The sequence below is a fragment of the Macaca nemestrina genome, chromosome 1 (assembly GCF_043159975.1).
Source record: "Macaca nemestrina isolate mMacNem1 chromosome 1, mMacNem.hap1, whole genome shotgun sequence".
In the NCBI taxonomy this organism is placed as follows: Eukaryota; Metazoa; Chordata; class Mammalia; order Primates; family Cercopithecidae; genus Macaca; species Macaca nemestrina.
The window spans coordinates 163,603,365-163,620,549 of NC_092125.1; the positions used below are offsets into that span (position 1 = coordinate 163,603,365).

At 35.4% G+C, this 17,185-nt stretch overlaps 1 protein-coding gene across 10 annotated transcripts in view; it reads right to left on the reverse strand.

The window, feature by feature from the left end:
* The window catches only part of LOC105498361 (leucine rich repeat containing 7), a 571,142-nt gene that overhangs the window by 92,683 nt on the left and 461,274 nt on the right, over nt 1-17,185 (reverse strand). For 7 of the 10 annotated variants that reach the window (XM_024798135.2, XM_024798139.2, XM_024798134.2 and 4 more), the window contains 5 exons: nt 16,959-17,070; nt 16,567-16,747; nt 13,765-15,445; nt 9,482-9,622; nt 400-519 (listed from right to left, as the gene is read on the reverse strand). In XM_024798135.2, coding sequence (XP_024653903.2) covers nt 400-519; nt 9,482-9,622; nt 13,765-15,445; nt 16,567-16,747; nt 16,959-17,070 — 2,235 coding nt within the window. Of the gene's footprint in view, nt 1-399; nt 520-9,481; nt 9,623-11,937; nt 12,144-13,764; nt 15,446-16,566; nt 16,748-16,958; nt 17,071-17,185 lie in introns of those variants that run through there. The other 3 variants (XM_024798136.2, XR_011619899.1, XM_024798137.2) reach the window with 3 other exon arrangements.

Here is a 17,185-nt window from a genome sequence, read left to right on the forward strand (position 1 = left end):
TATTTGCTGAATCAATTGTCATAACTTTAGAAATAGTGAATCAAATTTTCTTTTATGCAAACTGGTTACAACACACTGTTAAAGCCAAGAGAGTCAGAAGTATATCACATATCATTCTATATGTGCACTTCAAAGGTGAGTGGTAAGAGGAAAGAGTATCTGTAGAAAGGTTGCAGGACGCTGTTTATAAACATTTATTTCCAACTTTGAACAGCTGGCAGCGTTCATTTTCCATTCTTTTCAGTGTACTTACAGTCAACCAAACTCTTGTAGTAGGATATTATTTACCTTAAAGTTATCACAAACTTAGAAATGATGATAAGACACAAAATATTGATTATATATTGTAGTAGATTGTGCAAGCTTCATGGTTTGTATCATTAATTAAAAATTGGTTACCTTTTTAGTAATGGTGTCCGGAGGTACATCCCGCCTCCCAAGTGGATAAGGATTCCATTGGCCACTAGGAGATACATCTTCTTGTCCATTGTCTAAAATGTTGCTTTGCTGGGACGGGGTCTATTGCAAAAATGGTATGGCATTCTTTAGTGATGTAGTAGAAGTTTACCATAGTTTTCTGAAAAGAGTCCCTAATGATCATGGTAAAATTAAATTTGTTTAATTGCAGAAAAACATACATCCTGAACTGGAAATATTATATACTATTTACTGGGTAAGAACTGTAAATTGAAAGCTTTTTGGAAGCAATTAAAAATGCAATTAAATAACCATCTTAGAGTTGTTCACTGAATTTTAAGGAAAAATTTAGATTAGTTACAGTACCTGAATAAAAATAATCAGAATAAAAATAACCAATTGTTACAATTGTTAAAAACCACAGCACTTAAAACTTGCTTAATTTTAGTATAATCTCACCATCTAGAATAGAAATTGAAACCATATAATGCATAGAATGTAAGTTCTAATATTCCAAGTCATAACCTAAAATAAATTTTATAAGGTTGTATTAATTCTGGGAGAATATGCCTTGCACTAAACCCAAATAGTGCTGACACTGGCATAGTGCAAGATTTATGGTACTATGGCATTATCAACAAATAGCTTTGGGGAGGCATCAAAAATATGCTATTAAAAATGTGCTATTAGAATCGTAGTGTAAGTAAATCATGACTGTTTTGATTACCAAATTTATTTATTTACATAAATGATATATATTAAAGTTTAAACTCTTCATAAATATTTCATTTTGGCTGATTTCTTGCTTATTATTTTTAACAAATACTAATACCTGCCCGTCTTTATTTTGGGTGATTTCATATTCTAACCTGAGTAATAGCAAGCAATCATATACCATCATAAAGCCTCCAGTGGAGGGAGTATAATGGTATATTTACATATATTTTCATAAAGGTTCCTTCCTTCCCTAGTGTGTAGGATACACAAGTACTGCTTGGTTTCCTGAGGGAATCTTCTGTGGTTGAGCTATGATACTCCAGTGTTTCCTATGTCATTTTCTGCACATGTTCTAAAGGATCCCTACTGATAAAGCTCAGCTAGAGAGTGTGCAACTATACTTTGTGTAAGGAATTGTCCTCCTACCCTAGAAAGGGAGAACTGGGCTATTCTCATCATAACATGTTAAAAATGGGCTGTTTGCTAGGCTTCATCTGGTTACATTTAGTGGTCTTAGTTTGTTCTCCTCTGAAAAACAATGACAGAACCTCCTTACCTGCTTTCTGACCACACGTATTTTTTTAAAAGCATTGCTTGGAAAAATTCTAAAATAGGATTTATTATGACATTAGATGAAGTCTTCCTAGTATCTAATGGATTTAATGAAAATTAACTCAGTTTTCTTCTTGTTCTTTGGTTATGTGAATTCTTTTTTCATAATCCTATCAAAAAGTATGAAAAAAAAGAGAAAAAAGGGACTGAATTTGAGCTCCTGAGTTAGGAATGAATTGATGTGTGTTTATTTGAAAAATTCAATCTAGACAACACGTTTAAAGTATGTGTTACTTCAAAATAAGCAGGTAGCTATTCAATGACTATCTGTTTTCCAGCATTGCTTTTCTAGTTTTACCTTTTCCAGATTAATATGTTTGCATGTGCCCATACACATTTTTTTCTAGATATGAAAATATGGTAAATAAAAATTAAAATTAAGATTTAAAACATAATTATTCAGGTTAAGCATTACTGGCCAGTGTTTTCTTTTTGAATTTTTAGTATTTGTCTTTTCTGACTTAGTTTGTTTGCTAGTGAAGTGGGATAATTAATATGTTCATTTGGCCAGGTCTGTGCAATGTAGATTTTTAAGAAGTGGCCAGAATTTAACATAGGTTTCCTTTTTCTCCATATCCTCTCCATCTCTATCTGTGTTTCCTCCACCACACTTGCTTTGACTGCCCAGACATGGCTCCTAGTCACTGTTACAGAGAAACAGAATTACAAAATTCTTTTTGGTGTTAAAAAATGTGAAATCCTTTTAGTCAAAATTCTAACATAATGGTGTAGGTGCTTCACTAGTTTATAAATTAATCTATTTCTTTTTAAAATTAGAATTAAAAATCACACCATGTCTTTATTACAGGGGCCAAAAGGAACACAAACATGCAGACACATTAAAAAGAACTTTCCACTAGGTAACAAATTAAAGGAACTTCCTGAAAGCAACTTCCTTTTAAGAATGCTCTGGCCTTTTTGTTTTTCTTACATGAGACATCTTAGGAATGACTTAAGTCTGCAGAAATAGAAAAACCATTAAAAACAATTTATTGACATTTGGTGGTGGTGGTGGTGGTGGTGGTGCAGACCAAAAAGAGAATTAGGCAGTATGTGCACATTCTTTCCCAAAGGAGTATAGCTATTGTATATAAATTCAGTAGCTTAGCAGTTAAAATTCTATTAAAGGTTAAAAAAGCTACTGAAAAAATGTTAAAAAAATGAAGCTATCACTGTTGAAATTTATTATTTCAGAGAAAATAATTGAACTGAGGTTCAGCTATTAATTCAATTATTTTTTGTACCACATTCTTTGTATTTTCTTTGGATATTTTAAGGAGTAAGAATGAGTTTTATTTTCCTTATCATATATAACTAAAGATAATAACATGGAAAATCATCACAATGCACTATTTCCTTAGCTTCTAAATTCTGCACATCTTTAAATATTTCAAAATAATACAGAAAATAGCTGGTGTGATTTTGTGAAAAACCAGAAATTGTATTTGATAAGACATGCAATAATTCTGAGTAGAAGTCTTGCTGAACAGATGCTATGCCCAGAGATGAGTGTGGGTATTTGTGGATTTAACATTTATAATTTTGACTGCTATGAATGATCACCAAGTGTCTACTTGATCAAGTAATTTCTAATTTTGCTGAGACATAAATGTGCATGCATATGTATGCCTCTTTCTCTATATCTATATATGTCTGCACATTTGTATGAGCATGTGCATGTGTTCTTATGTATATATATGTGTATAAACATATATACGTGTGTGCAGTAGTCACATAACTGAGTTAAATAAGCTTAGGTGGTACAGCAGCTTTGGTAACTGATGGGTATACAGTATGCTTGTGAAATTATACTTATTATTACAATTATATGAGAGTCGTATTAGAATTTGGCAATTTTCAAAGGTCTCAGGACATATCCCTTAAGAATACAAGAATTTCTTTTGCTAAGTAATTGGCACATAGTTCATAAAGGACACTACCACAGATTCAAAACATCTGCAGTAAAAATTGTTAAAAACAATCATCCCCAAAGTTTTTCCAGTGAAATTATTGTTATATTATTCACTTTCATAATATCTTTTGGAAGAAATAGGTATTACAAAGGTAAAAATATGCCAAGCTTGGATCTAAATGATAGTGATATCATGGGCTTCAATCTGAAGGTGGTAATATAATGCCCAAGTAATTTTTAAACCAGAATTCCATTATAACAAAATTCCACATGAGTACTAAATTATTATTTTGGTAAATTTAGTCACTGTCTATAAGAATTTATTTGGATTTATAGGCTGAAAGCTTTTTTCATAATTAGATAGGTAAGTGAATCTTTCTTGAGGGACAGGTAGCCAATAATAAATGCAGCAGAATCAATAGAAATTATAGGCATGAGCTGCCCTGAGGTGCAGCATAAATCTTGCTTTGCTTTCAGCAGAAAAAAATGGCATTAAATAAGCCAATAAGCCTTGGCACTAGGGTGAATAAATGCATACCAAATGTTGGTACTATCTGATACTGAGTCATTTGCATATATACAGAAAGAAAGGACAGTAGACATTTAAAAATAGTTTAGGTGCAAATATTGCTATCTAAATTTCTCTAACTCAAAATCTAGTGAGACGAGTATCAACTAAGTAATTTCAATCAACTTCAGTAAAACAGATAGTGAGGCTAATTTCTTCCAGGCAAAATTCTATGATAAGATAATTTATTACATATATTTATATTATTTTAGCCTTCCCTCACCTGAAATTATAACTGATTTATATTAATGCCTAATTCAATAAGCCAGTAAACAGTGGGTGCTATGGTATACTGTTAAGGTGGTAGAAATTAAAAAATGAACAAGAGGAAATTATCAATGTCTCCATTATAAAAGAGACCACACTATTTATATTAGCAGCTGGCCACTTGTGGACATGGAATTAGGAAAGGCCAAGGATTTCCTCCCCAGCCCTGCTTGTGTCTAGGGCTACAGTAGCCTGGATGATTAATAAGTTATTTTCTTGGGTCCATAACCTTTAGCTTTTCATTGCTACCGAAAATAATTCTTGGTGATACTGAGTGCTCAGGAAATGTAAGTGGATCTGAAAGAGCACAAGGTAATTACTAGCATTCATTAAGCTCAGTTAACTAAGAAAGCACTAACCTGTAGCACACAGGGCATGATTGGGGTCATGATATGTTTTGGATTAGTCAATATATTCTACTTGTGTATTCTTTTCTCCATCCTATAATATCTACTTCTCTAGATTGTTTTGAAGGTTATGTGAGGTAATAATGCATAGGTAAGAGGTTTTTAATCTATGAGTCATGTTCTATGAAAATGTTAGGTTTTACAAACATTTGAGAAGGCATCATCATAGAGTAGAAAGAGTATGTATGTAGGCACCAGGCAGAAGCAGATTTAAATTCTACCTACTACTATGCTAAGTGCAGGAGTTACAACAGTGAAACAGTGACAATACAGGTGAGTTATTTTGTGTGACACATGAGCCTCAGTTTCCCCATCTACACAATCGAGATAAATATGCCCTTTAAGGGTTTTATGGGTTGCAAGACAAAATATAGTTAAAGTACCTCATAGCACCAGGTACATAGTAGATTCTCAATAAATCCTTGTCTTTATTTTTCTCCCAGTGGAACTATGTATCCATTCTACCATTAATTTTAATATTAAAAATGGTAGTTTGAACTGACATTTTACAATTTGTATTTCTCTACGATAACATAAAATTTCAAGGCAATAGCTAAGCTTAATTACAAATAAAATACATCCAAAGAAGCACATGGAACCATTAATAACATCATAGAAAGTTGCCTTATATGCTTTTTGGAAAGGCAGTAAATAAATGATAAATGAATAAATGAATGACTGAATGAATGAATAAAAATAAATAGAATACTAATAATTCTGTAATTTAATAAAATATTTATATGTTCTAAATGTTCTGGTTCCTAAGTATTACTAAATTTTCTGGGAAATTAGCATAAGCATCTAAATAAATGAATATATTAAGGAAATTAAATTTATTAAACAAATTTTGTTATATTTGTTGGCATTTTCTTAATATCTTAAAGAGTTCTATAAAATTATAGAAGACGTAATTTACTCTTTATAGTATAGACAGCCTATATGTAGCTTGTAATCCATGAAAAATGTACCATGCTTGATCTGACATGTAATAAATATGAAAAAATGGAAAATATTTAAAATACATTGCAAAATCTTGAAGAGTGTTCCCTTCTTGTTCATATAAATATTCACAATGTAAATAGTTGATCAAGTGCAGAGTTCTTCAAGCTTCATTCATAAATAATTATATCCTTTGATTAGTTTATTACAAATTTGTTTAAAGATTGCCTTGGTGCAGGACAGGAAATATAAAAAAGCTTATTCTTTCTCCTAGTTGCAAGAGGCAAGCCTTGGCAAACAGGGTGGGGATACATGTTTCCTTCGGAGAGCAGCACCTGCACAATGGATGCTACAACTCCATTTCCAGTGCCTAACTTCCAACAGGTGAAAACATTAATTTAGATTCCTTAGGAAACTTCCTTCATTCTTTCTAGGACACCCCAAAGTCATTTGCTACAGCATCTAACTAGAGATAGCCAGTATTATCATTCAAGAATTTTATGAATAAAAGAGACAGCTCCAGAATTTCCACAGGAGAATAAATAGTTATGTCAATTTTATTTAATGAAAATGTTTGTTTATAAATTGGTCTAACCCTACATTTTAGTGAAATTCTTATGGTTAATGAGTATTTAGGGGCTGCAAAGAAGTCTTAAGGATCTGAGACGGTAATTTTTATTATCTTAAGTAGAAAGACAAACATGTTATAACAGATTTTTATGCATTTCTAAATCAAAGTTAAGTAATTTTTGCCTATCTCCTCTCCCGGGGAGAAGGGTTCAGGGAGATTGAACCTCAATCATGGGACCTGTTAGCAATGGTCAGTGGAGCCCAGGAGGAATAATTGGAGAGACTGCATTTTAAAGAGAGGCTGATTCTAGAGTGTGGCAGAAAAACCTAACAAATTTTCAAATGAAAGCTCTGTACAAGAGACGTATGAGGGTACAAAAGCGAAGGGACAGAGGCTTAGACTAGAATTCATGGGAGGAAGCGGAGCCCAGAGATATTATTGCAGCCCATTAACTATCCAGTGCCTGATAAGGTTCCTGCATTGGTGACTGGGAAAGTTGTCCCAGATGCCTAAATTCTTGAAGTTTATAGGACTTAAAGTGGTAAGTTTTGGATCATAAAATCTTTTGGAGTAATGCATTACTCGCCCTGCCTATGTATCCTTTTCCTCCCTTGCCTTCTCTATTTTTCTTCTTTTTTTGGTGCAGATAATAAAATGTTGATGATAATTTATTTTGAGGTGGAGTCTTTTAATACTTTAATGATTCTTGATTTGCAATTAATGTGGCTTCCAAAGAAAATTCGTTTTGGCCACCTATGTGCTCAACTGAGGATTATTGAAAGTCCCCAAATATAACTCTGCATTATTTCTTCTTAGAGCTCGCATGAGTCCATTCTCTAGGGTACCCCAAATGACATCAGAAAATTAATATGCTAATACAGTGATACCTAATTTATATCTGGAGAGTAATTTAGATGTTAGGAAACACTGTTTCAAGTGTATTGGCATTTTTCAGACACTGTATATATCTATATTGTCATACAGATTGATAAGTAAATATGGTCAAAAATTTAGCAAAATAGGAGCATCTTCATATGATATAACTTCAGGGGGGTTCAGGCAATAGCTTCCATCATACCAAGATCTCTTTAGTTTGTTCACTGAATTTTGAAATTCCATTTTTTTAGTTTAAAGGTTTGATATGGTTTGGCTGTATTCTCACCCAACTATCACCTTGAATTGTAATAATCCATATGTGTCAAGGGTGGGACCAGGTGGAGACAACTGAATCATGGGGGCAGTTTCCTCCATACTGTTCTGGTGGTAGTGAAGAAGTCTCATGAGATCTGATGGTTTTATAAATGGGAGTTCCCCTGTACAAGCTCTCTTGCCTGCTGCCATGTAAGATGTGACTTTGCTCCTCCTTCGCTTTCCACCATGATAGTGAGGCCTCCCTAGCCATGTGAAACTGTAAGTCAATTAAACCTCTTTCCTTTGTAAATTACCCAGTCTTGGGTATGTCTTCATTAGCAGTGTGACAGCAGACTAATACAAGGTTTGATTTCTATTTAATTGGCAAGCCCTATAAGAAAGGTCCCTATTTAAAATTGTGATATCTTATCTATTCCTTAATGCCGTTAAGTTTCAAGATCTTTTTGAAAACTGGTTTTGTTAGGGAAGAGGATGAGAGTCTTGGGCCTCTGAGAGGACATGAAAAGTAGGTTCCATTAAAGTAGGAAATGAAGTAAAAATAGTCACGCTGATGGTGTGTTGGAGCCAATTTGTACTGGCTCATGAGAGCTAACTGCACGTGAATCTTCCCAATTCTAAGTTCAGTGACATTAAGTTGGTACCTTGAAATTAGCCATAGGGAGAGTATTTATATTGCTGACATTGGCAGATACCACAAATCAAGGCCTTGTCTTTGATTTGTTACCAGCACTCCACTGGTCCTGCAGTATAGACCAGGCACAGCAAAAATAGCATTCAAAAGTTTTCAATTTAGTGTTTTTTTTTGTTTTTTTTTTGTTTTTTTTTTTTTTAAAGTTATGGTGAGTGATAAAAAAGCTGTGGCTATAAATGTCTTCTTGATTTTGTTATTCTACTCACAGTATGAACCAAACTATCCGCAGTTTGGGAATGTTATTAAAAAACTAGATTAACAATAAAACAGGAATTTGAGGTCTTATGACCCTCATTTTGATGGGGTGAGTCATAATGTTCATTCATTTTATTAAGAGAGAAGTGTTTAGAAGTTACTGTCACTCTGTTATCCCTACTTTGCATTGCTTTTTTCATAAAAACTTACTAAGCTAATGACTATATAAATATATAGGCATAATGACATACTGTGAAAATGACTCATTGGTTTCCACTAAAATGTAACTAAGACAGAAGGCATTAATTGATCTACAAGTAAAATGTGCATTCTCAGTTTTGGCTGAATTAAACAAACAGAAATGTTCCTTTAACAATGCAAATGTTTCCTCATTCAGTATATTCCCTTTCAGTGTTCTTACATTTTCATCTAATACCATGCAAACTTGCTACTTTTCCACTAACCTAGTTTCCTAAGCCACAAACTTGTTTCTCATATTTTTCTTTTGGGTTATATTTCCTGCAAAAAAATGGGCTGAAGAAGCACTTATAAGTACCAGCTACTTAATTCTCCTCCTAATTTAGGATTCTATGTCTTTTCCAAAAGAATCAATTGAAATCCAATAATAATTTTGAGCTCTGTTCTCAGAATGCATCACCAGGAGACGATAGGACTATCTCCAAAAAAGTAAAAAACATATATATATATAAACACAAAATAAAGAAAAACAAAGGAAGAAAAAAGGAAATGAATAATAAGAAAAATGAACCTTGAAGCAACACAAAAAGCCATGTACCTGCTCAATCCAAAAAGCAAAGCTCAATCCAAAAAGCAGGAACCTGATAATCAGTCCAGCTACAAATATTCATTTAGCGGCTAAGAGTTCAGGCTCTACATTATTTGCCCTTGTGCTTTTTGGACTCATAGGAGCCTATAGTAAGCAGGGTTGTATGTACAGCCTAAACACATTAAGTGAACAAACAACATTAATTGGCTTTGGTATGCTGACACATGTAGGGCAGTCCATACTTACTTTCTGAAGAGGTAGTTCTTGATGATCAAATTTAGACTTAGTCTGCAAGTTTAAAGTCATGCTTCTGCCTGCATGCATTGCTGAAATACCTCCATAGGGCAGCATGCCAAGGTTAACTGTATTGTGTTTGTAAGCAGCATTCTGAGTAGAGGAAATAATCATGTGACAGGGTGTGAACACATGCTCAACAAACTGATAAATTACATGAACAGGTTTAAATTTATAACATTTAACTTTAGGCAGGCAAACAGTAACTTTTTAAAAAAACATGCACTTGATCAGACAGAAGCATACAGTAAACAGTGTTAGTTATGCACATAATGAGTACCATCCAAAACTACAGAAAAGACAAAAAGCAAAGAAGATACATTCTGTTTTACATCTGCTGCTAACTCAACGTCATTATTCTGTCTCTTATACATCGTGATAGTAGTGACTTTGGACAAGTATTATTCATCTGTGGTAATCTAGCCATTTAAACAGTGAGATCTTAAATTTTACCAGCTGCAGATCTTTGTTCTCTTTCACATTGTGAGATCATCACTTGTGAAAGACAAATATTAGTTTCTAATTCTGTCTTAAGCTAATGCATTGCAATGTTAAAGCCAAAATCAGTCTCCTTTATTGCTCAGTCTGTAGGCATAATTACAGCAACTCAGAAAAAACAGCTGGTAAAATGTCATTTGAGCTGACCATAGGCTTGATTGAACTTATTAATTCAGTTAAATCAATCAAATACATTTTATGTGGATCCAAATATTCTATTTTTTGTTTCTTAAAAATTATATTTTAAACTAAAGAAATTTCATAGTAATATTAAAGCAATTATATTGATTTATTAATGCGAATTATCTAATATATTCAAATACCTACAGAACACTCTGGTGGCATTTGCATTTAAGTGACTGATAGATAATTTTTTTCCTGTAAAACTTCATTTAAAATTTAAATGTAAAATTTTAGATACCCTCTCATCAAATTGTTTCCACCTGTACAATCTCCTTCTTCAGTCTACAATGGAAATGTAATCATTGACAGCACTTGGCCCCTTTAAGTAATTTTATCATTTTGGAAAAAAAATTTCTCATTTTCGAAAAAAAAGTTAACTTAGCACACTTTTTCTAAGCCAAATATTACTGAACATTAACAGCAGGCAGCTATTCTATTCTGAGGGCAATATTATCAGAGTAATGAGTTTTAGCATCAAAGTTTCATTGGCTGAAGCTGAAAGATTATTATACTCCTGATGGTGTGCTTGTCTACCAATCATATTTGTTATGGATCCATTATTATTTCATATAGAGATTTTCCATTGTCACCATGCCAAAACTGAAAAAGACACTGAACATCTCAATCTAGCACTTGGAAAATTCCCTAAGGTTTAAAATTCCTCCAGTCTAGTGCTCTCTCAGCTTCTACAGAACAGAAGCAGTCTCAGACATATGGGTTCATGTTTTAAATTCCCTGTCATAGTGTGGCTCTGCAGTGAAAGCATTGGCCTTGTGGTTAGACTAAAAGAGGAAACAAGCATCTTTTATCTAGGGTAGTTCTTGGAGCTGCCTCTTCAAGGTCAACACTTAGATCTTTCACCAACATTATGTTGAACTGTTAAGCTTATCCAACGTCCAAGTCTCTAGGCAATTGTCTTTTATGTGGAATGGACAGAAATCTCATAATTTCTTGTGTAACTATTTGATTTTCAGGGTTCAAATGACTCAATTAAATTTCACAGAGAAAGAAGCACATTATTTCTCTGGTGCAGTCTGCCTTTGGACAGAATGTTAAGTAGCACAGCTATGTCGAAACTGGTTTCACATAATAAGTCTGTGCTTCAGTACCCCGAATTCACCTTGTTGAGTAGCTGGGAAGTTTTATGAAAGATATAGCCTGAATAGCTCAGTAACTCAGCTGAAAGAAAGAAATGCGACTTGGAGAAAACAAAAGAAAGACCTTCTAGGATCTGATGACCCCAAGCAATACTCTAAGGTAATTTAATTTCTTGGAATTAAATGAGAAGCTATTGAATGTACATTGAAATTGCTTTGAAAAATGAAAGACACCTAGGGAGTTGTACACAAACAGAGGTTATATGAAGATCAATTAAGAAGGGAAGTGTCATAGCAATGAAAAATACATGAGTTCGCTTTTTGTTATCTGGGATAGGAAGGGACCTTCAAACATTTGCTGATTCAAATCTCTCTCCCCTAACCCTATATTCCTGCTTAAAATTCTTGCTTCATCTAGAGGAGTCACCTACTTTTCAGTAGCTGGGGTCAAAGGAGAGGAACCATTGATCTGGGACACCAGTAACTAAGTGATGGAACCAAATGCTTAGAATTTTATCTTTTCCTTTTCATTAGTTGTTTCCACTCATTCCTCTGTTGCCTCAAATTACTAGTCATTGTACATATGCTCCAAAAAGCTTCTTACAACCTTTCTTGACTAGTTCATCTTACCCTGTTACGTATGGTCGTGTCTACACGAGGCCAGAGTTCCCAAACTGTACTGTATTATTTGGCCCCAAATATTTTCGCCCTCCAAGTTATCTGTCTACATGGAGGGTATACTTGAGGTAAGGCATGGTGACAACCGACCAGGTGTCTCCCACTGACAGCCAGTCATGAGGCTTTGATGAGGCTCCCTTCAATGGGACTGAGCAAACCTATTTGAAACAGACATTCTGATGAAATATTTTGCAAGGCAGAACCAATTTCCACATTGAGAAACTAACACCCACACCCACATTTATTAGTTCACTCTTTCCCTAAAAAAAATTGTTTTCTTGTCATGTAGACACGACCTACAAGCAATATAATTATTTGAAAAGAGTAAACCTGTAAACATAAAATTCAGTATTAAAGAAATACATAATAAATGCAGTGACCTGTGCTTTTAGCAGGACACCAAATAAAATAATAAAACTATTGAGTGAGACAATGCAATAGTATATTATTACCCAGATCCCCAATTTGCACTGAGAATTCAGCCCTAGAAAATGAGAACAAAAAGCCCCATTTTCACAAAAAGGATCTTTAAGATTCTAATGTCAATGCAGAGCACATCAAGCCCTCTACACTAAAAGCCACAAAGTACACTGAATGATGATGGTCAATTGAAAATAGTTCTAGAAAATGAGTACCAGGTTTCTCTTAGAGAGATTTGAACAGGCAACAAAATGTAATTCCAGGCATCATATGATTTTTTTTTCTTTCCACTGTCCCTGATCCCTGTATATGTGGACTTATTTTTTTTTTCCAAGATGGAGTCTCACACTGTCGCTCAGGCTGGAGGGCAGTGGCGTGATCTTGGCTCACTGCGACCTCCACCTCCTGGGTTCAAGCAATTCTCCTGTCTCAGCCTCCCAAGTAGCTGGGATTACAGGCGTGCACCACCACGCCTGGCCAGTTTTTCTTTTTTTGTATTTTAAGTAGAGATGGGGTTTCACCATGTTTGGTCAGGCTGGTTTTGAACTCCTGACCTCGTGATCCGCCTGCCTTGGCCTCCCAAAGTGCTGGGATTACAGGCGTGAACCACCATGCCTCACCTATTGTGACCCAATTTTTAACTGAACTAGAATTTTCTTTTTTGCTGTAATACACATACTAATTTGTACGTTTGTTGTCTTCATAAAGACATCATCTATTTTTGTTGTCTGTAGTATAATTTGAGTTTAAACATTTCTTTCTATATAAAAACCAACATTCTAAATGGCAGGATTTTTATTAAATAATGTGTAGGAGGGCATTTAATCCCTGCTTATTTTTCTGTTTCTTGCTGGGAAAATTATTGCTCATTAGAAATAATACCTAGTAGTCCCATAGCACTAACTATGTGCAAATTTCATAAACAAATTACGCCTGACTTTAATATAAGTGAGTCCATTCAGAAACGGGGGAAATATCCACTTTTTATAGGTTCAATAAAAATCATACTCTTTAGGTCACTAGAGAACAGTTCTGTGTCCTAGGAGAGGCATTTTGCCTTAATGACTAGAAAACAGTTGAAGCACCATCCCCTCTAATGGAGTCAAATTCTTTCTTACTAACAACATTTGGGTTAGATTTGATGAATAATTCACCTGCAGGTTATGAACTCTCAGAGAGCATTTAGCCACAACCATGAAAAACTATTATGATCCATTTCCCCCACAATATAAAGATAAATAAAATACTGATCATCTAATTCATTCACGTAGTTCATGCTTCACTACATGTGCTTAGAAATGCCAAAAAAGTAACACTAAAGGCAGGAGGGATATTCTTACAGAGAAATGCCAGACATACCCTGTCTAACCGTCTAGCTTCTATATGTCTAAGCAGCTGTTGTCTCCAGTCTGCAGGCATTTTACCACAGCTCTCCTCTCCCTTCACAGGAGTAGGCCTCGTCTTTAAATCACTGTTATCTGATGGCTTGTCACCATAGTTACCCAAGTTATAGTCAGATGGTATTTTTTCCAAAAGAGCTGCCATAGTAGGCCTAGCTGAAACTGGCCTGGTTTGGGAGGCACCATAACTCTCTGTACTGTAGCTTCTCGCAGACAATGGCCTCCTTTGGGTAAGGTTTTTAACCGGAAAACTTCCCGCCTGAGCTTTCACTTCTTGATATGAAGGGTGTTCATCTTCATACCTGCCATTCCTTTTCAGGAACTGGGACTCAGTCACTGTAACGCTGCTTTGGCGATCCAGCCCTCCCCTATATGGAGGTCTGCCATACCTATCAGTTGCGGGCAGCTCGTGAGGCTCATTGACCCTTCTAAACATGGCCATTTCTGTGGCGCTCACCAGGGAGTCGGCCCTTCTCAGGAAGCCTGCCCTGGCCCCTTGACTTGCGAACTGGGCATTCACCACAGCATCCTCATTCACAGATGGCTGAGAAAATGAAAACATTTGCTCCATTGGTGGGTATCCTCTGTAAGCTCTAGGACTAATCAAATCCTTGGTGATGTTTTTGCTGGCCTGTTGCATGTACTCGGGATTGTGTTGAAAAGGGGGTGGTATCCTCTTTTCGGCTTTCACTTCCACTGATCCTTGAGGATTGAAGCTTTGGTCAAACTGATAGACTTTTTTTGTCATAGAAGCTTTTTGTTGTTGTGGCCCTTTACTACTTCCGTAGGTGAGCATCTCGTCATCCAGCATCGGGACTGACTGGCTTCGAGACATACTGGACATACCATGCTCTGGTCCCAGCATCTTATCTGGTCGTTCGTGGCTTCCTAAGTGATCACTCCCAGAAGCATAGTTTTCTAATGGTATGTTATACACCTTATATGTACCAATGTCAATCTCATCGATACTCTGTGACTTTTTGAATTTATTAGACTTGATATCTTTCATTAGAGGGGAAAGCCTCTCTGTGCTTTTGCTAATTGAAATAACACCTTTAGAAGAGTCTGGGCGGCAGTGGATTTGAGAAAAGACATTACTAAGACTCCTGTTGGGATTGGAATCATGATACTCCCATGGTACGCCTGGAGAAAAAGGACTAGGTATTTCAGTAGATTCCTTTATATGTTCTTTCCTTTCAGGCAATGGGCTGGTAGTAGGGGTTGTCTCTAATTTGGAAGGAAAAGCGGTCCTGTCTTCAAATGGACTAGGGGTTCTGGTCCAATTCTGCCAAGGATTGGAAGGAGGCACTTCTGTTTCTGGTGTGTGTCTGTGTGTAGACTGCTCAAGTTCCAGGGGAACACCAACAATCCTGTCTTGCCTGATCAAAGGCCTGCGTCCATGCGAAGATGTGCTTCTAGATTTCGAACTTAAGAGAGGATTACTGTTGGCATTCTCAGCTGCGGTTTCCTCAGCAACAAACCCTGTGTTGTCATAATGTGAGCCATCAGTCCAGTTGTCAGTGAAAGTATCACTCATGGGCAGCCGGTCAGGACGCTGTGGTATACTGCCTGGGGGAACAGCCTCCCGCTGGCTGAGTAATGGCTTTGAATCAAGAGGCTGTGGGAAAGATGGTGCAATCCTGTGAACACAATGGGAAGAAGAAATTGAAAAGGACGAAGAGTTGGGTCTAATTAGAATCATGATTCCTGATATCCATTCCTGGAGATTCTGATTTGGTACATTTCGAACTATTGGCTGAGAGTACCTTTCTTACAAATGCTTGGTGTATGTAATGAATCTAAATTGTCTTTGGATAACTTTTACTTGAAGGTCAGGTTTTGAAGACACTAAATGTTACTATATAGAGAGCATATTCAGGTATGTTTTTGTAGAACGTAAATTATATTATGACTTTAGATCCCTGACATGTTTATATCATTGACCATGTTATTTCTAGCAGATACTGAAATAATGCAGATAATGAATTTACAGACTGAAAGCGTTAAGATTTTTATTATGAGCATCAATGAATAGGAAAAGTTACTCATGAATTACTAAAGAAGACGTTGCCAATAGTGGCAATATTTTCAGTAAAATATGAGTAAAAGTTATTGACTACCTATATCATATAACAATTTTAATTTGCTATTTGTAGTATAAAACATAGCAACAAGTTACAAAATGGAATTAGAACTGGAAAACACTGCCTTATTGAGTCACTTTATTGTGCTCTGTGTGTGGTTTTTGTTTTTTCATCTGTAAAGTTAGAGTAATATAGAGGAGGAGGCATTTTGGAAAGATTAAGTACTTTAAAATACATCCTAACTTTTCCAGGTGGTGATAAAATTATTATGATGATGATAGCAATGAAAATTTATTGAACACTTACTCTGGACCAAACACATAAGTGTTTTACTGGCATTTTATTTTAATTCATTATGCCATTTTGTATGGTAAAACATCCATGTCTCATCAATAAGTATCAGTGGGCTAACATTTTTTTTTTATTTTTAAAATTTTTTGTTCTACCATCTCATCCTGTTAACTCCTACCATGTCTTCCTTAAACAATGGCCTCTCCCTGTAAGATGGATTCATCTGTTCTTGGCAGTCCCAGGCGAACAACATTTGCTTACCTGCCCCTTCTGTCTTCTGTGCCACTTGTGTGCTGAATACAATTCCAAAATTAAGAAGATTCCATTTTTTAAAAAGTTGCTGAAAATAAACGTTTGGGAACAAAAGGAGGGAATTCTAAACACACCTGTTACCCCACAAAGAATTATGTACTGCATCTTTAGCTGTTGTCTGCAAGGACCCCACTTTAACCCGGGTATTAGAGGATCCTGAGGAAGCCTGGGAAGGCGAGTAGTCTGAGTAAGTGCCTGAGGAAACACTGTTATTCAGACAGTGAGTTTTGTCAACTTCAGACTCATCAGTTGATTCTGAAATTTAAAGGGGAAAATGTTATAATGCTATGACACTGACAATTACACGGAAAAGCAAGTATGAAAAATGGAAACCATACCGATTAAGGTTAGAAATGCATATTTGTAAAACATTTGTATAGACTATGGTGTATCATAATTTACAACTGGCGATTCATCATGCACATGCATTTGTAGCATATTTTCCACATTGGGTTCACAATGTTACCTTTTTTGTCCTTCCCTAGCAGAACAAGTTTGGGTGGGTACAGAGGGGTCTCAGCTAATGAAGGGTGAAGTTCCCCAATCCTCATTTCATTAGCTGGATGAACAAAAGAATCCTGAGAGATATAATAATACAGGACAAGGAAAGTAAACATTTAAACAATGGTTAACCGAAGTGGCAGTATGTTTATTTGGCTCAGATTCAAAAATGTGACTCTAGAATTCAGTTCA